The 20,384-nt window shown below is 33.6% G+C and overlaps 1 protein-coding gene across 1 annotated transcript; it reads left to right on the top strand.

Moving 5' to 3' along the window:
- Positions 1-333: 333 nt before the first annotated feature.
- Positions 334-4,876, top strand: LOC134263626 (acyl-CoA:lysophosphatidylglycerol acyltransferase 1-like). Its single transcript, XM_062745996.1, has 6 exons — positions 334-422; positions 2,216-2,441; positions 2,539-2,762; positions 3,650-3,786; positions 3,890-3,987; positions 4,339-4,876. The coding sequence occupies exons 2-6, from the start codon at positions 2,222-2,224 to the stop codon at positions 4,806-4,808; spliced, it is 1,149 nt and encodes a 382-aa protein (XP_062601980.1). The 5' UTR covers positions 334-422; positions 2,216-2,221; the 3' UTR covers positions 4,809-4,876.
- Positions 4,877-20,384: the final 15,508 nt, after the last annotated feature.

The raw sequence follows: 20,384 nt of genomic DNA, 5'->3' as shown, positions 1-20,384 counted from the left end.
CTCCGCCCCCCCCCCCCCCCCCCCCCCCCGCATAAATATTAATGTTATGAATATAAAGAATATGACGGAAAAATCACAAAAACTTAAAGAGAGTAGAATATTTGGTTTATATTCCGCGCTAAATCTATCGCAATGTAAACAGGGGCATAAAGGCAGAAATAATATTGTGGGAATTAAAAGTGACCGCAGTAATAGTACTTTTTTCCTTTTATGACAATATGCTTGCTTCAGTCTTTAAGATTCTATATATATGTAGATACGGGATTTATCGCCATCTCTATGCAATACATTATATTGTGTAAACATTAATGAGGTCAATGTACGTGTGTATTTATTCGTTTGTACAGTAGTGTAGTTATAAAATGTTTATTCCAATCTCTTGATTAAAAAAAACTGGATAATCGTATATAACCCAAATAATTGTGAGTACCAGCATCCTTTAGTTTTTTTACGTGTGATTTAATGTTTATTTTTTCTGCCCCCCCCCCTTCGAAGAAGGAAGGGCATATTGTTTTGCTGCTGTCTGTCGGTCGGTCCGTCCGTCTGTCGGTCCACCGAGTTTCCGTTCATTTTCTTCGCAGTGGTCGCACAATTATACTGAAATGAAGTTAGGTATATAGATTTTTATAAGAAAATCTAGGTCAAGTACTGTTTTGTGTGCAATCTAGCCATTTTTGACAGAGTTATGCCCCTTGGACATAGAAAAATTCCAATTATTTGAAATTTCCTTTCATTTTCTTTACATACTGAAATGAAATTGTTATTTAAATTTATCATCAAAAGTACAAAAATTTCCAAATATTTGCAGTTTCCGTTCATTTTCTTCACAGAGGTTACTCCTATTAAAATAAAATATGGTATGCAGATTTTTCATAAGAATATCAAGTTCTGTTTTGGCAACGATCGAGCCATTTTTGACAGAGTTATGTCCCTTGGACATAGAAAAATTCCAATTTCCAATTATTTGCAGCTTCGGATGATCTCTTTCTTCGTAGAGGTTACACCTACTGAAATTAAATTTGGTAAATAGATTTTTCATAAGAATATCTAGGTCAAGTTCTGTTTTGTTAACGATTTTTGACATGTATTTAGGGTCCCTTGCTTTCGGTGTCTTTGTGGGTGAGAAGTCATTATTTATGGCATATTGTGTCAAATATGAAAGCCCTATCACATTTATCAGAAGTTCAGATCACTTAAGTTCATTTTTTTAGGTCTATCGTGAAGGCCAAAGGGTCAGAAATCATAGCATGCTCGGAAATATCTTGTCACAATCAAGCCCATGTCAAATATGAAAGCACTATCTCTTCTCAATCAAAAGTTATACGTAAAAATTAATTTTTTTTTAAAAAGTAGGTCAAACTTCAAGTTCACGGTTATGGAGGCTTAAATCATAGTGTATTTAGAAAGGTCTTGTCACAGACAATACACAGGTCTAATATGAAAGCCCCATCTCTTCTAATTCACAAGTCATGGCGAAAATTAGTTTTTGAAAAGTAGTTCAAACTTCAAGGTCACGAGGTCAAAAATCATAGTGTATTTCGAAAGATCTTGTCACAGGTAATATACATGTTTAATATGAAAGCTCTATACGTTTTCATTCAAAATTTATGGTCGTTTAGATTTTTTAAAAAGTAGGTCAAATTTCAAGGTCGCGGGGTCAAAAATCCATTGTGTATCATTGTGTATTTAGAAAGGTCTTCTCATTCAAAAGTCATGACCAAGGTTAAAGTTTTTGAAGAATAGGTCATAGTTCAAGGTCAAGGTAACAAGGTCAAAAATCATTGTTACCTTTCTAAATACACCATGTTTTTTTCTCGTTAACTTGAAGTTTGATCTACCTAGGTTAATTTTACCTTATAACTTTTGAATGAGAAGAGATAGGGCTTTCATATTTGTTTGACATGTGCATTACCTATGACAAGATATTTCCGAGCATGCTATGATTTCTGACCCCTAGACCTTGACCTTCACGATTGACCTAATTTCAAAAAAATCAACTTTGGTGATATCTTCCGAATGACATACGATAGGGGGTTCATATTTGACACAATATTCCATAAATAGTGACATCTCATCCAAACAGATGTATCGAAAGCGGGGAACCAAAATTCTTTTAATTTGCTTGTTATTTTTAGATAATATTTCTCATGAGAAATTAATTCAATTAAAATTACCAGTGTTAATCATAATTAATAAACAACTTTTCATATTCTAGTCTAGAATGGATGATCAATGGCTGATTGCAGCCATTTATTATATCGTCAAGGGCGTCTACTTCCTCTACACACAGTGTGTTGGAGTTCCAATTTATGTGACTTTCCACATCCTGTTGTTGCCATTAAGATTTCTGCATCCTCGTCTCTTCTGGAACATAGATGCTCACTTATTTAAGGCAGTTCTTGGCGGTGTGACGTCATGGTTTTACACCGATGGAATTGTCTGTATGTTCTTTAACATTTAATTTACCACTTTCCAAATTTAAGTCTTCTTAATCGTGTCTCTGTCAATTGTATATGAATAGGATAATTAATTTTTCAGTGAAAGAATCTGGTGATTCTTTGAAAGACATATTAGATGACAGGGCTCTATTGCTTTGTAATCACCAATCTACTGCTGATATTGGAGTCATCATGCAGTCACTGCACCCAAAAGGCATGGTAACGGGTCACATGACCTGGGTCATGGATCACGTGTTTCGGCTAACTCACTTTGGATGGGTCAGTCGTTTACATGGAGACTTCTTTCTCAAGCAACCTTGCAGGGTATACAAAAGTTTTAGATGTATGGATTTTTAAAATTAATTTTCGAGGCATATACCTTAAGCACAGGTATCTGAAAAAAATAAACTAAAGAAATATAAATGAAGAACAAAACAATGGAAGCTTTTTTTTTTATTTTAAATCTAATTATGAGAGCACATTTTTGTAAGCTAAAGCCATTCTTGTAACTTAAAATATGAGACACGACCTATAGAAACGGGGCGAATTAAGCGGAAAGTTAAGGTCACCGTAAGACCGATAAAATTAAAATTTGTTCAAACCATGTAGCAAGATAAAGATTTATGTACGTGTGTATTCACACTATCAATCATCAGATAAAGGCTAAAATCAGACTGAAATTGTAGCTCAATTTAGATATGTGTTATATATTATATTTTTATACCTCATATATAATTATTCTATAAAACGCGTTATCTGGTTGGTTCTAGATTATCACGTGACAGGGCCATAAAATTTCATATTTCCTTGTCGTCTTCATGCTTTTCATCATATTCAACCTCTTCTGAAACCTGGTGCATTTTCCCTCCATAATTATCGATCTCAAAACTCCCGAGAGTAGTAGGAGTCACAATAACCAACAATGTAACGTCACAAAATTGTTGGTTGTTTTATTAAAGTGTAATGAGAAACTTTACGATTAAATTGAAAATGATTTTGAGAGGGGTGCCAAATTTTGAAAGTTCATATTTATTTTTGAAGTTTTTGCTTGTTTCGGTATAACAAACAATTTATTGCATGATCTTGAGGGAAATATGAAGATTTATTCAGCCAAGAAATATATATATGGCCCGAGAGTAGTATGATATTTCTTGGCTGAACAAATCTTTATATTTCCCTCTCGATCATGCAATAAATGTATCTTATTTCAGACTGTATCTGAAAGAACCAAACAAATGAACAAACTCAAATCACATTTGAAAACTATTTACTTAACAACTCTGAAGAAATGGATAGTGTTGTTTCCTGAGGGAGGGTTCCTCTCCACTAGAAAACCAGGAAACCAAAGGTATACTCAAATTTTACATTGTACATTATATTTTATATATATGTATGTATTAGCATTGATCGATAATTTACAAATATTTCTAAGTAGAATTTTTTGTTTAAAGGTATGCAAAGAAACATGGCTTGCCTATGCTTGAAAACGTTTGTCTGCCTCGACTGGGGGTAACAAAAACCATACTAGACGAATTAGCACCAAAGGAAGGTATGGAAATTCCACTTTAGAACTTTTGATTTTACACGGCGGGTGTGGCCGGTCGGCAGGGGATGCTCACTCCTCCATGGCACCTGGCCCCACCTCTGAAGTTTTGGAGGTCCGTGTTTGCTTTACTCTTTCTATTGTTTTATGGATTTTTGATCTTGAATAATGTCCGTTATCTCCATATGTTTCATTTTAGTTAATTATTAAATATCTTTCTCAAATACTTCTGTATATTCCTAATCTTGAAGGTCTATATTTTTGTGTATCCAACTAAACAATTAGTTTTACCAAAAATATATTTTATTTTCTCTTATGTTTTGGTCCATGCATATATTTTATAAATACATCTTTCAGACCCCTGCAATTTCAAAGATAATTCTGAAAGGTTAAACTGGATCATCGATATGACCATTGCTTATCCAAAAGGAGAAGCACCGAACGCCCTGATTCTGATGTTCTCCATGGGAAAATTCCCGCCCATACACATACACTATCGTGTCTTCAATATTCAAAACGTCCCTAGAGACGAAAATGGACTCACAAAATGGATGTACGACAGATACGTCGAAAAAGAAGCCATGTTGGACCATTTCTATAACACGGGAGTTTTTGCTAAAGATGGAAAGGAAACTGTGGACACAGACAAACTAGGCAGCTTCATTTATGTGATCTTTTACTCTCTTTGGATGTGGTGGTTGGCCCTATACGTTTATGCCCCTATATTTTCCTTATTAAGTTGGAAATTGATTTTTATCATTATGTTTTGCTATGTTTTGTATTTTACTTATGACTTTATAAAGTACTTTAGAGATTTTGCACCCTAAATTTTGCTGTGCAAAAGATGCAGATCAACATATTGTCCATTCTAATTTTTAAAAACCGGTAAGCTACATGAGTACATTATACATATCTTTGCAGCATTCATTCAAGAAATATTTCTTTAAAAGTTTTTGGAAAGTAAAATTCATAGCCTTTGCTTATATAATGCCAATCTCTTACTTTAACATTTTAGCTCACCTGAGCCGAAGGCTCAAGTGAGCTTTTCTGATCACATTTTGTTCGGCGTCCGTCTGTCTGTCCGTCTGTCTGTAAACTTTTCACATTTTCGACTTCTTCTCAAGAACCGCTGGGCCAATTTCAACCAAACTTGCCACTACGTATCCTTGGGTAAAGGGGATTCAAGTTTGTACAAATGAAGGGCCACGCCCTCATTCAAGGGGAGATAATTGGAAATAAATGAAAATTTGGTGGCATATTTTAAAAATCTTCTTCTCAAGAACCACTGTGCCAGGAGAGATGAAACTTATGGAGAAACATCCTCAGGTAGTGTAGATTCAAGTTTGTTCAAATCATGACCCCCGGGGGTAGGGCGGGGCCAAAATGGCCGACCAAAGTTTTACATAGAAATATAGAGGAAAATTCTTTAAAAATCTTCTTCTCAAGAATGACAAAGCCATAATTCATCATATTTATATGGAAGCATGCTCAGGTAGTGTAGATTCAAATTTGTTCAAATCATGACCCCCGGGAGTAGGGCGGGGCCAAAATGGCCGACCAAAGTTTTACATAGAAATATATAGGAAAATTCTTTAAAAATCTTCTTCTCAAGAAAGACAAAGCCATAATTCATCACATTTATATGGAAGCATGCTCAGGTAGTGTAGATTCAAATTTGTTCAAATCATGACCCCAGGGGGTAGGGCGGGGTCAAAATGGCCGACCAAGGTTTTACATAGAAATATATAGGAAATTCTTTAAAAATCTTCTTCTCAAGAATGACAAAGCCATAATTCATCATATTTATATGGAAGCATGCTCAGGTAGTGTAGATTCAAGTTTGTTCAAATCATGACCCCCGGGGGTAGGAAGGGGCCAAAATGGCCGACGAAAGTTTTACATAGAAATATATAGGAAAATTCTTTAAAAATCTTCTTCTCAAGAATGACAAAGCCATAATTCATCATATTTATATGGAAGCATGCTCAGGTAGTGTGGATTCAAATTTGTTCAAATCATGACCCCCGGGGGTAAGGCGGGGCGAAAATGGCCGACCAAAGTTTTCAAAGATATATATAGGAAAATTCTTTAAAAATCATTTTCTAAAAAATAGCAAATCCATGATTGGTCATGGGACTACATTTGGATTTAAACTTTACCATTTTCTACTTTTTCCTACCCTTAGTGCTCAGGTGAGCGATGTGGCCCATGGGCCTCTTGTTTAATATTTACGGGTGAAACACAATATAGGGAACAGTAAGGTTGCACTTGGGGGTAAAAAATTAGTGTCTTCATTTTGCCCCAAAAATATTTTTTCTAAAAAGTAAAGTATCTAAAGGAGCTCAAACATAAACGGTTTTGTGAAATTCACATTAGAACTTTGTTTTTTACAAGCTGATAATAACCTCATTTTCACAGGTTACGGACACTACAAGTGTTGTTTTCTTTGAAATAAATATTAAAAACTGTTTATAAGCTCTAATTTTTTCAACTGCTCACAAACAAACAACATATAAAAATACAAAATATGGACAAAATTTTGACTAAATAAGGTGGCATTATACTTTAAAATGAAAACAGTTCTTACTTCGTATATTTTTGTTTAAAATGGTAGTATTTCATTTCATGTGAACTCTTTAAAACCAATATAAATAAAGAAAACACTATTTATAAATAACACTTTTTATGCATTTGGTAAATTATAAATACTTTCATTAAAATAGGACATTTCATTTTTATAAATTTTCTTAAATAATTTGATAGTTTCATTAAGTTACGGACACTACAAAACCCAAATATTTATGATTGGCATTTGTTTTGTGGTTAAAAAAAACATTTAATAAACTTCTGAACTATTATAAATCAGATTTAAATAATTATTAAATACAAAGTACGTACAAATTAGATATTGTTTCAAGTAAAAACAATTTACTTGCAGAACTAATGCCAATAGAAAAAAATCCACTTTAGGAAATCCTGAAACTTCCTTCTTTCACATAACTACATGTATTTATTAACTGAAGTGCAAAAGAAAAGTTCTATTATTCATTAACGTTTTATGAAAACTATTTAGAATGTAGGTACAATGATCAATGAAGTCAATTAACCAAATTTAAGGGTTACGGACACTACACAATACTTTAATTTTTCACAGGTTTGTGGACGAAGTTTTTTGTTTTTAAGCCCTTTTCCTATCTTTTTTCAGCATATTATTTCTCGTTTCAGTTTCTCCTGATTTTTTTTTATTCTTCAGATCTCAACTTCATCTGTTAAAAGCATACCATAACCAATATACTTTGAATAAATATATACACATGTAACTTTATATAGGTGTTATGTGCAAGTAGAAAAGTCAAACCTTGAAGAATAGAGCTCACTAATATTTCTTCAATTATTTTATCTTGTCTGTGTAGCATTCTATTTTTCTTCAAACAGTTAAATATACATGTACAATACTTTATCTGAAATTGGTGTAATTTTAGTTGTTTTCTCTTTTGAAATCTTTTGTAGTGTCCGTAACCAAATTAAGTCCCAACTGTTTAACATTTTGAATGCAAATTTACTTGCATTTAACACATTTTAAGATATTACCTAATAAGCAACTAGACAATTGAAGCAATAATCACAAGAAATATGGGTTATGTAGCTAGTGATAATAATTTCTAACTATATTTATATGTCATTGTGGGTGTCCAATCATTATTTTAGTACTTGCAGTGAAGAAAAAAACCCACATGATTTAAAAGAATTCCAGCTAATAAACACCTTTTTATCTCTAAATTCAATAATACATTGATTAAAATATTTATCTGTAAATTTTATGGAGAAAAAATAAAGATATTTTATTTTTCAACTTTTGGTTACGGACACTACACACTCTACAAGTTATTTACAAAAGGATGAAACTTAACCTTAAATAGAGGAATTTCAACAAGATTTTCTTAAATGTAACACCAGTGGACTTAAACAATGAAAAAATAATGACATGCTATTTGACTTAAATCCTAGGATGTCAATAGCATCCGCCAATATCAAGGTGATGTAACACCAAGGATCTTGTATATGAAAATGGTGCAATCTGGGTTTCCCAAATTAGTTGCAATATCAAAATGAGGGAGAAAAATAAAGTAGTACATTGACTAACTTGTTAAACAAACGTCTGACCCTTGAGAATAAATTTGCATTAGTGTTTTAACACCGCCTGTTTCAAACTGCCTCAAATTCAGGTTACGGACACTACAGGGTTTTGTAGTGTCCGTAACCACATTTGTAATGATAACAGACAAACAGTGGTGATGATCAGGAAAATTACAACACATCTCAGCATCTATATGAGATGCTTATCTAGGAAATTAGTTAAGATATTTATAGAGCTTTCCAATTTCACAGAATGAAAGTGGTTACGGACACTACAGTTTTTTGTAAAAACTTAATTTTCCACATTAAAACATGATGAAATTTCATTTCAATTGTTACATTAACCCAACTTTTTTCTGTAAGTAACAGAGCATTAATACTGTGATTTTAGACAGAAATCTGAGAAAACAAATGATATGGACATTATTTTTATTTCGCATAATGAGAGGGGTGAAATTATGTGAAAAATGTATAACATTGCACCCCTATTACATTTTCTTTCATATCTTCAAAAGTTGTTATTCAATCCTGAAAATTCAAGCACCAAAATAATTTGTAAAATAAATTCTAAAGTCTGATAATGATCATTGGCATGAAAATTTATGATATATAACAATTATTTCAATTGAAAAATGGTGTAATTTCAAAGTGCAACCGCATAACGCTTAAAAAAGGTCATTTTGGGGGTACATTTTTGGCATTTACTTAAATTCTGTCAAGGCTAGATCAACAAAATTTTGCACACAAGTCCTTTATAAGTATGCCTATAAATGAATTATGATAAATTACATGTAAAGAAATTAACATTTCTAAAAATCATGTATAACAATGTGGTATTTTTAATGCGCCCTATATTGTGTTTCACCCGTTAATATTTGTTAATCCCACCATTAAAAGATATTAATAAAAATACAAAATAATTCAATGTTCAAAATGTGGAAAATGTTGGGGGAGGGGGGGGGGGCGGGCTCAATTAATTAATGGATCAGAGAGAGAGACCATTCTGTTACCTTAGCAACGCAAAAACCCATAGACACCTAGAAAAGCTATTTTTGGATATCTCACCGTTAATTTGTTTAAATATATTGTAGGGGGTGTTCTAGGCTGAGCCGAATCAAACCTAGTATTTTCCAAGTTACAACCTAATTTTTAAAAGAAATACAAAAATAGCAATATTCAAAAATGAAATGATTGGTTTTGAATAACATACGAATTTAAAATAAGTCATTAAGTGTATGTTTCTTAATGGTCACTTATTAAATTACCAACTGGACTGATCCGGAATAAAACACTCTTTGGGCTGAAATCGCAAGAATTGGGTCAATAAGCGTGCTCGAACAATTAACACGTGACTCTCGATGCTTCTTTGATAGTTTAACTAAGGCTACATACAGAAAGAATTTCGTTTACAACGCGAGTGCGTGAGATGTCTAAAGGCCGGTATACACGATGAGATTTGTAGTATAATACAAGTACTTTTGTATTATAATACTTTCCTGTACTCACGCTAATACATATCTTATAAGATTGTAAATAAACAACGTATTCCAACGTGTTTTCCCCGCCGTATTTCTCCCTCTGTCAAAATAATAAAAATGGAGGATGGGGCTCTGATAGCAGTGTCTATCATCGTACTTTGCACTGCTTGATATATTCTACAAGTCCTCTTCCCCTTCCCATTAAGCCACGAGTTTTTCGATGTCTTTACTTGTAAAGTCGATCATTATTATTTACCATGTGTTTTTTTAGTAATGTTAAAAATAGGATGACCCCTAGAGTCATTACATTTGATTGGTTGAAAGTGATAGGTAAGTTAAGACTTGTACTAGGAAATAGAGCATTGCTCTATTCTTAACGAGGCTAGGGGGTGGCAGCCATTTTTAGACTATTTCAATCTCCTTTAAAAGGAGAGCTCCATATAAAGATATACAAAATGATAAAATTTTAAAACTAAAATATATGAATTTTTTCTTTGCCAAATGATAGTTGACAGCTAAATATACCATATCTAAAAAAATAAGTTAAATCTGGTGGTTAATTTAAGATTAAATTTTTGACCCGCCAGCCTCCTTAATACAGTTTTATAAGATTCGAAAAATCTTATGATACACTGTATTAGGAGTGTATACACAGTACGATTTTGTATTATAATACAAATCTTATAATACAAATCTTACCGTGTATACCGGCCTTTAAACAACAACATTTAAGTCATCTAGGATTACTTTTTATTGGATATATCGGACTTTTTCCATAGACCACAATTATGTTATGTGGTTTTTCCAAAAGGATTTCTCAGAAATTGGAGACCGATGCCGACAGCAAAGGGAAATATTACAAGTAAGATCACTAATTTCTATTCGTGTAAATTCGATGTTCAAAGCTGCAAAGGTAAGCATACAATTAAAATAAAAATGTTACATAAGAATCCATGTTTTAACTATATATGTTTAATCTGAAAATCACTTTTAGCTATGGCATCTCAATCACGCAGAAACTGGTATAGTTTTCTTTGCTCTTCATCAGTTCATTATTTTTAAATTGAAGAATCTGAATAGTTTTTTTTATATCCACCTATTCACATAGTGCTGGAGTGTACAGTTTAATATGAATCTAGATTAAGAATTCAGTAATTATGTCGAAAAATTGCGATGAGGTACCAAATTGATTTTTTTTTTTACCGAGGACAAGTTTGGGTATAATTGGATAAAATTCTCGTGTTTGAAATTTAAAGAACAAAGAGTGGTGCAGAGGTGCACTATACAAGAAAAGAGATTTTACTACTATGATAACAGTACTCACCTGCTTAGAGTTGAGTTGTCATCAAACAACAGTTATTTTCACTGATTTTTATATGTATATCAAAAGACTGATTTGGGCACGTATACGAAACATGTAGAAGAAATTGTGCTGCGTGAAGTTTATTTTTTAATTTTATGCTAATAATTCTGCTTTTAAATAAAGATATATTGCACTGCATTATATTGCAGTTTAATATGCTTAATGTACTGTTTATTTAAGAAATACCTACCTGGTTAATATTTATTCAACTACGATAATTTTTACGAGACATATGTTGAAATTGAACATGTACACGTTTTCAAACGTGGTGTTCTTATTTTAAAATAGACCTCATGGAATAAGTTTATTCTTAATTACTAGATAAACTTAATATGATTTGTTTTCTTACTATACATCTGAGTTTGCAACCGATAATAACGACAAAATACTTTTATAAAGTTGCATTTTGCTGCTTTCTTGCACTTGTTTGGGAAGGCCAAAACATTGCAGAGCGGCTAAACTTTAAATTTGTGTTTGATTGATTTATAGTAATCATTTTAAAGCTGACATGAACTCTTAAAAAGCCATCATTTTTCATCTTTGTACGACTTACTACATTCCTGTACGCCCTTGTCCGCCATATTTCTTCGATTCCGCCATATTTAATTGATAATTTTTGGTCACCTGTACCTGCTATATATAGCCTTGTAGGATTGCTTCACTTGAGTGATTTTCTAGCCTGACTGTCGGCATGTACACATCTCCGATAAAAAAGTTTTTAGAAGTCCATAAACTGACCAAATACATGTTTGAAAAGTAAAATTTCAACAAAAAATAGAACTATACCGGGAATTAAATTATTTTTGAATGCATTTGCTGCAATATAGAAAATAAAGTAACACGGAATACATACATTTACATCAAACACCCATGCAGGTCGAGAAAATGCGTCAAACGCAGTGATAAAAACATTTACCTGACTACTGCTATCGTTACAGGGATGTGCACATGTCGAAAGAATTATCCTATTTTACTTTTATTGAAAAATGCATCTCAGAAGTCATATAATCCATTGCTAACTCAACAGTAAAAGATGCTTGGACACACGTGGCTCATGCCAATCATTTTATTTGGTCAGGGAAAATATCAAAGGTTGAAAGCTCAGTTGGGTTGATTGAAAAAAGAATGCAAGTAATTTTTTTAAAAATATACATTACTCTTGCCTGTACACGTTGTAAATCAAATTTACGATTAAGTACATGGTTTAACTTCATCAAATTCATAAAAAAAGCAGGCATTTTTACGAATCATTCACCTTTTGAAGATATTTTCCCGTGATATGAGGGGGGGGGGGTGTAATAAAACATGCATAACACTCTCATAAAAATAATGTTAGAAAAAACGTCTGAAACAGATTTGATTTCTTTATGATCAATTATTATCAAATAAATACTGTGTATTGGCTTTATTAGACCTAATATAATTTGATTTAAAGTTAATTATAATTTTATGCACTATGAAAGGAAAAGTGAGCACGTTCACATACCCCACGCTCCCCCAAAAGTCGAAGTGCTGAAATTCCCAGAAAAAAATAAAGGAATCGGAATTTCCTTGTAATATGCACACATATACACATTGTGTCCTAAATGTCTGCAAAGTTTGACGAAATTGTGTGCAGCGGTTTATGGGGAGTTGTGCTGACAAACTGTTCACCTCTATATTCAAGATATGGCCAAAATGTGCGGAAATTCCCGAAAAATAAAGAATTCGGAATTTCCTGGTGATGTGCAAATCTACACACACATTGTCTCCTATAAATATCTGCAAAGTTCGATAAAACTCTATACAGTGGTTTATGAGAAGTTGCGCTGACAAAAAAAAAAAGACTGACTGACGGGTCAAAAACATTATACCTCACGCGTGGGGTATAATAAACGAGTTTGATTCTTTGGTACAATGATAATGAAAATAGAATTTAATGTGAATTAAATTTCTAGACATAAATAATTAATGATTATTAGAAAAAGCATTGAGGAAGAAAGAGCAAACTCCTCGTGAGAATTCCACATTCTACCTAAAACTAGCTTTTTAAAAATTCTCTTGTCTGTTGTCCGAGTTCGACACATACGTTTGAGAAGGTATTCGAGAAAGTTCCCAATGTTCCCATTCCTGTGATTTATATTTCACGTTTATTATATTCCCCGCCTGAAAAGTGGGAGGTAATCGTTATGTCCGTTCGTCTGTCTGTTACGCTTTGGGGTAACCATCTCTTATCCGCAAATCCTCTTACACCACTTAGAGAAATTTAATGATTTTTATTACATATTACCATTACGCACCTCATATTTTACTTTTTGATCTGACACGTATGGGTTTAGCGAAATATGGACTTTGCCATTATAACCATATGGGAGGCAGGGGGTATAATTTAGTGAGTTCATTGCTCATAATACATGTACGTCTAGTTTCTCTTTCAATTTGGGCGTTTGGGTTAATTTTCTGTCCAAAGTAAAATTATTATTCAATTTATGAAGTTTCGACATCCCGCCTGAAAAAAATCCTTGATCTGTCCTAAGGCATAATAAATGTTACAGCACAAAGTGCGTAGGATTTTATACCTATCATTGCCCCAACGGGTGGTGACAGACAGAAAGAGAGAGAGAGAGTTCAATATACAAAAGAATAAATAATAATTATTCGTATTCAACCAGTGTCAAGTATCCTTACCCTAGCTTTTAAAATTATCTCCCAAATTCACCTTCAGAAATTATTTATATATATAAAAAAAATGCCTAGACTATCAGGCAGGGATACTGAAATCTCGAAATACTTCCTGTAACAACATAATTATAAAAGAGTTACATTCCTCAAAATGCACATACTTCGTGGTCGGAGTGACACATTTAAAAAAAATCTCAAACTGAATTCGGCAGAAATGTCTGTCTTCCAAGAATATTTAAATAACGGTATGTCAATTATTTTTGTTTGCCCCCCCCCCCCCCCGTCCAAAAAATCAAATGCCTAAATGTCAATCTGAACAGGGGATGGCCTTTCTCCGTGTGTGTATGTGTTAAAGAATGTATAGATGTACACATAAAAATTTGTATTCTGGTTAATTGCTTTTAAGATTTGAAGTAAATTTTAGCCGTACATCAAATTACTTTGTTTAGATTTGAGATTAGTACTAAAATAATCAGTTATAATTGACAAATGAATTTTGCGACGCAAACCAACTGCAGACTATATACATGTACATGACTTTGTATAGAATGTATATTAGAACTACATGTAGATAAACAATTCACAATTATAGCGTATGAACAACAGTTATAATAATATCCCCCCCCCCCCCTTTCAGCCGCACAAATACCAAATAACTTCTCTTTCCACTTTTGATATTTTCCCTGACCAAAATCTGATCAGCACGGACTTAGTGTATCGTCATGCTAGTGTGAACGGAGTAATGACAGTGTGTTTACTATTGAGCTTTTATGGAGTTTATTTCTTTTTTGTGATACATATTTCAATAAATGGATTTCAGGGTGTATTTCACTTGACTTGTGCACATCTTTGAACCGATGCAGTAACCTTATTACCAGGTATGGGTACGTTTACAGCGTTCGAGGCGTTTTCTCGATATGCGTCAATTGCATAGGACCTGCAAATCAAAGACGTTGGTTGTTTTGTTCCATTCAAATGATATAATTTCAAAATGTGTTTGCAAATTTTACTGCTTTTTATTTCAAGTTTATTTTGCATAAACTGGCGCACTGTAAAAATACGTACTCATGCATTTAAATTTCTCTTCCCAACTTGCATTTTTTTTCTTTTGATTCAAATCAATAATCATTCAAAAATATGATTATTATGTTGTTTATTTTGTTTTTGAAATGTCTTGATCACCTCATGTGTTCTCATATGCTTTACCATCGGAGATGTGCACAAGTCGATACCCAATCCAAAAAATCATTCAAGTGTAACGAGCGCATTGGGGTATACATCGTTACAATGAGACAAGGTATCTGAAAGAAATATGGCGGAATACGGCTATAGTTGGTATGAAACAAGTCGTACATAGATGAAAATGTTGCGTTTTTAAGAATTCATGTCAGCTTTAAGATTCAATCAAACAAAGCGCCGATTTCCTTTGTAGGACTATCAAACGCGCTTTCCATCAGTCCTGCTTAGCAGTGACTGTTTAGTGAGTGTAACTCACAACTTCAGACTTTAAACCAAACAAGAGGATTGTTTACTCAAATTTTAATATCGAAAAGTCTTATATAGTCTATAAGCTTGTTCCTCATTAACATTGTTTAAACATTTGCATAATATAAAGCAGAGATCAAAGATCGTTTTGTCTACGTTATTCAAAGGGCCATAATTTAATTATCGAACTTGGTAATAAACTTACATTATGCAAATTTTACAACATACAACCAATCCCAAAGGAAAATTGTATAAAAAGGCTGTCTTTGGAAGGGTGGATGGTGGGGAATGTTTCATATACACTGATGAGTGTACTTGTTCATCTTCAAGTAAATGTGGCACCTTACTGCATTTTGTAGCTGCAGAACTGTGGCTCTCTGCTTGAGAAAATTCGGACAGATAAAGAAGAGAACTACAGATCCATTCATTGTAAAAACCTTCGATTTACGCGGCTTATCTTTTGTCGATTACTTCAGATATTATTTCTGGTAGTTAATGCATTTAAAATGGTATACGATAATTAATTATATATTTTACTCAAATTATTGAGACTTTATTGACCTCTCAACGGACCGAAACAGTCCCCTCTATGGATTTGGATTGTCGGTTAAACACTGTTTAAAAGATTCCCATTTTACGTCCATTTCCACAAACGTTCTTCTTCACCGTGTTTATCCCAACTTGCGGGGTGTATACTACGTTGTGCGCGGGGTGTATGCTTCCGAAGCGAGAAAAAAGGGGTTAATGTACGTTCTTTGTCTATTTTCTTAACTTACGGATATTTTTCGCCAGAAAGCATATGCCTACGGAAGAAAGCATTATCTAAGGAGTAAATGGATACCTATGAAACCACTGGAAACCTTCTAGTTTTATCAAACACCTCAACACAATTCCGAGGATCGGAGGCAGATTGACGCTAGACTGTGTTTATGATCAAACTTCAGAAGAAAGCTTTGCTTTATCATCACTTTTCTATCATTGTTAAATACATGTTTACAATATAAACGTTTGTACAAATTGTCTGTAAATAAAACAGTTCGTATATAAAGATATTGACGAAAAATCAATGTTGTGACCGGGGTGTAGGCAACATGTTGTACTCGGGGTGTATACCTCATATTTTTCTGTAGATTGTTAGTGCGAAGTATCAATGGAAATATTATTTACACAGGTTTATAAGCGACGTATAGTGTTGATAAAAAGCCTACTAATGCCGAACCAAAAAGTAATTTCCATAACCTTGCTGAAGTATTTATAAAACAAACTAAAGAAGATGGGTGAATAAGGCGGGCAGAATGCCTATAGTGCGACAGATAAGAAGTGAAAATTTTAATCTCAATTGAATCCAAATTTTACTTGACATTTCATCTAAAATTAAAGTATACTTTATGTAAAATCTCTACAATTTGCAAAAATCTCACAAAGACTGAAAACATTTGCCTATGAAAAAGCTTACACACACTAAAAAGAACAAAAACGATCATTTTCTCATACTTAAACAAACTTTTTCAATATGGGTGGGTCTTCTCTCCATTTTTTTGAAAGATGATCCTAAAAGTGTGCAATAAAATACACGTTTTTTGGTTTTCAAAAACATGGAGCGAAGACCCACTATACCTTAAAAGTACACTTTTATGACACAACATTAGCATCTTTCCGAGAAATACTTCAAGTCCATTAAGTCGCGGGTCATATCACAAACATGATTTAAATGCCTAAAGTCACTATGAGTGGTGTAGCATAGTGGTTAAAGCGTTAGTCTCAAAGCAGTATGCTATTGATACGTCCGATTTTTATTGCTAGGGTTCGAATCCCACGAATACCATCTAAAAATTTTATGAAAGAAAAGTTTTTACGAGATTTTTTCTCTCTCAGAAAAGTTTTTTTGTTGTCATAATTTCAAAAATTTCAATAATTAGAAGTTAATTTAAATAATCAATTCACACTTTTAATATGATTTCTTAATATCTTACGCTATAGGCATTCTGCCCGCCTTGTTCACCCATCTTCTTTTAAAAAATCAAAAGAATAAAACTAGAGGTACTGTGAGCGATGAGCTCACTAAATGATACCCCCCGCCTCCCATATGGTTATAACTGGTGAAAAAGTCCATGTTTTCCTGTGGCCGGGAAACCCAAAATATGTGTCGAATCAAAAAGTAAAATAGGAGGTGCACAATGGCAATATGTAATGAAGATTCTGTGAAAGTTTCATCAAATTTCATTCAGTGGTATGAGAGGAGTTGCGGATAAGAGATGGGTACCCCAAAGCGTAACAGACGGACGGACGGACGGACAGACAGACGGACGGACGGACGGAAGGACGTACAGACGGACGGACGGAATTAACGATTACTATATACCCTCCCGTTTTCAAGCGGGGGGTATAAAAAGAATTTAAAAAGAAAGTATCATATTCAAACATAATGGGCGCTAGGTGTGCAAAGAGCGATTTTTATCTGAATTAATGCTACATTGTAGATGGCGCAATGGTATAAATCTATGTTATCATAAAATCTCTCCAAAGGAGGCCCTCGCCCCCCCCCCCCAACCAAATCCCTGCATTGAGGACACTTTGCCCTTTCTTCAGCTCGTTTTAATCTTAATATTTCGCCTGTTAAAAATAATAGAGACACTACATGAATGGTGTATTATGAATAAATCTTTTTTGTGTGCGTCTGCAACATTTAATTATGTTATCAATACATGTATTCTTAAGCATTTATGACAGTGATGTAAAATCTTTTTTGAAGGGGGAATACCTGAAAAAAAAACCCTATTCTGACATAAGTTGACTAGCTATAAAAAGGGGAACTCTAAACTCGAAACTCAAAACTCGTATTTCAGATTGGGTTGTAGATCCCATCGTTTTCGGTTCCAGTTCTCCTTTTTTACAACATACTACATAACCATTATTTGACTATCCTGCAACAAAAAAAAAGGGGGGGGGGGGCAACCTGACTTTTGATGAATATTTTCTGTGGTGTAAAGTTGTGTCTGGAACAAAAAAGGGGGTGATACTACGCGTGTCTGTATGCAGTATTAATTTCCCTTTCAATTTTTGCAATGTGTGGACTCCTTTTTCCTTATCTGAAAAGATTTCATATTTTACAATCACAATACACATGTAAAGCCGCCTATAAAAATGTACATTTATACAGAATGTAATAAGGGACGACAATTTTCTGAGGGCATGCAAAATTGAAAAAAAAAATGCTTTGGGTAAAATTACACTTTTATGTTGACGTGTATATAATATCAATTAATGTTCACCCCCCCCCCCCCCTCTAATTTATTTTCGTATATACACGTAGTAAAGTACCCCCCCCCCTTTACAAAAAATGACCTAAGACACAAACACACCCTCCCCGGGCCCATTCCTAGAATAGTTTACTCCCAGTTATGGGCTCCTGGGGGAAATGTACACAGCATATAAATACTTGAAGGAGAACATTTTTTTCGGTGTTTATGACATGATGCATGTGTGAAGCATTTATTAAGGAAGGATATGAATAAGGTGCCTTTAAATCGAAAAGAGATGAATTGTTGGTCATCACATTTAATCGTTAAACAAAACACCCTGTGCATTTACTTCCATCTGCAAAGCCAAAAGTACGATGAACGTGTATCAATTTTTTCAGTGAATCGAATTCATGTACCTGAAGTTGTGCTATTACAAGGCTGGTGAATAATTTAAAATATAAATAGAACATTCACAAAAGCCAATTGTTAGAATTTTTAATGATATTTCAGACTATGATACCATTGGTGTCGGAAGCAAATTGGAAGTGGGGGGGGCTAAGTGTAAAAAAAAATTTTTTGTACCTCCAAAAAACCTGACAAGCAAAAAAAAAAAAAAAAAAAAAAAGGAAATTTCTATTTCCCAAGCACGAAAATCCTATTTCGGGGGGGGGGGGGGGGGGGGTTCGAAAACCAGTACCACTTTCCCCATTTTTAACCTATACTAAGACGTATCTGTGGAAAGTGGGGGGGCTAAACTTACAAAGATATGTTCAATGTTTATACTAAGTATATATTTGGGAAAAAAGTGGGGGCAAAGCCCCCCCCCCACCCCCACCCCCCGGTTCCGACGCCTATGGATACTATAGAGTAAAAAGAGGGGTATACACCCTGCGTACAACATGTTGCCTACACCCCGGTCACAACATTGATTTTTCGTCAATATCTTTATATACGAACTGTTTTATTTACAGACAATTTGTACAAACGTTTATATTGTAAACATGTATTTAACAATGATAGAAAAGTGATGATAAAGCAAAGCTTTCTTCTGATATTTGATCATAAACCCAGTCTAGCGTCAATCTGTCTCCGATCCTCGGAATTGTGTTGAGGTGTTTGATAAAACTAGAAGGTTTCCAGTGGTTTCATAGGTATCCATGTACTCCTTAGATAATGCTTTCTTCCGTAGGCATATGCTTTCTGGCGAAAAATAGCCGTAAGTTGAGAAAATGGACAAAGAACGTACATTAACCCCTTTTTTTCTCGCTTCGGAAGCATACACCCCGCGCACAACATAGTATACACCCCGCATGTTGGGATATACACGGTGTTCTTGAACCGTTGAAAGGTAAATAAGCATTTAGGAATATGAGTTATGGTTAATTATCAGATATCATTTATAAAGCTTGGGGAAACATAAAATATAAGAAATAATACCTGAAGTGAGGGACAAAATGGTTTATTCCCCGAATGGCTACTCGGAAATAACAACAAGTAATTATCACACTCAATTAAGGGGCCCTCTAAGGGGTACAGGTACACTGTAAAATAAAATGGATTTTGAAATTTTATTTAATTTGAGCACTGGTGTCAATAGATATTTTGTATACATATTTTTAAACATATAATTTTACAAGCACAAAACATATTAAAAACTATTATTTAAAATCATCTTGGAAGTTCTATTGTATACCAGCACTGGTTTTCACATTATAAATTAAATAGCACTGTTTCACTTTCATATCACACACATTTACAATATTACAATTTATTTAGTCCACCTCCATATGTTTCATCACAACTAAGGGATCACTAGTATCCAAGATGAAGAAGTTCAGATGCAGAGTCTGTGTTATTAACTTAGGAATTCCTTAAAAATCAAAGTGATCTGTTTTTATCTCGAATCGTCTATATTTATTCAGAAAAAACTATTCATAAACTTCTGTATTTTGTGATGATTTAAAAGAATGTTTTAATAATTAAAAATGATAAATAAATGAATTAAATTAGAAAAAACTTTATAGAAACACTTAATTT

This window comes from Saccostrea cucullata, unplaced genomic scaffold (assembly GCF_032062105.1).
Source record: "Saccostrea cucullata isolate Sc308-1 unplaced genomic scaffold, CSIRO_AGI_Scuc_v1 ctg11417, whole genome shotgun sequence".
Classification (NCBI taxonomy): domain Eukaryota; kingdom Metazoa; phylum Mollusca; class Bivalvia; order Ostreida; family Ostreidae; genus Saccostrea; species Saccostrea cuccullata.
The sequence above is the reverse complement of the archived record's forward strand: the minus strand, read 5'-3'. Positions and strand labels throughout refer to the sequence as shown.

Coding starts and splice junctions, on each gene's coding strand:
- LOC134263626 (XM_062745996.1), top strand. CDS start 2,222: ATGGATGATCAATGGCTGATTGCAGCCATTTATTATATCGTCAAGGGC. Junction 2,763..3,649: donor TTCTCAAGCAACCTTGCAGG/GTATACAAAAGT, acceptor ATCTTATTTCAG/ACTGTATCTGAAAGAACCAA. Junction 3,787..3,889: donor AGAAAACCAGGAAACCAAAG/GTATACTCAAAT, acceptor TTTTGTTTAAAG/GTATGCAAAGAAACATGGCT.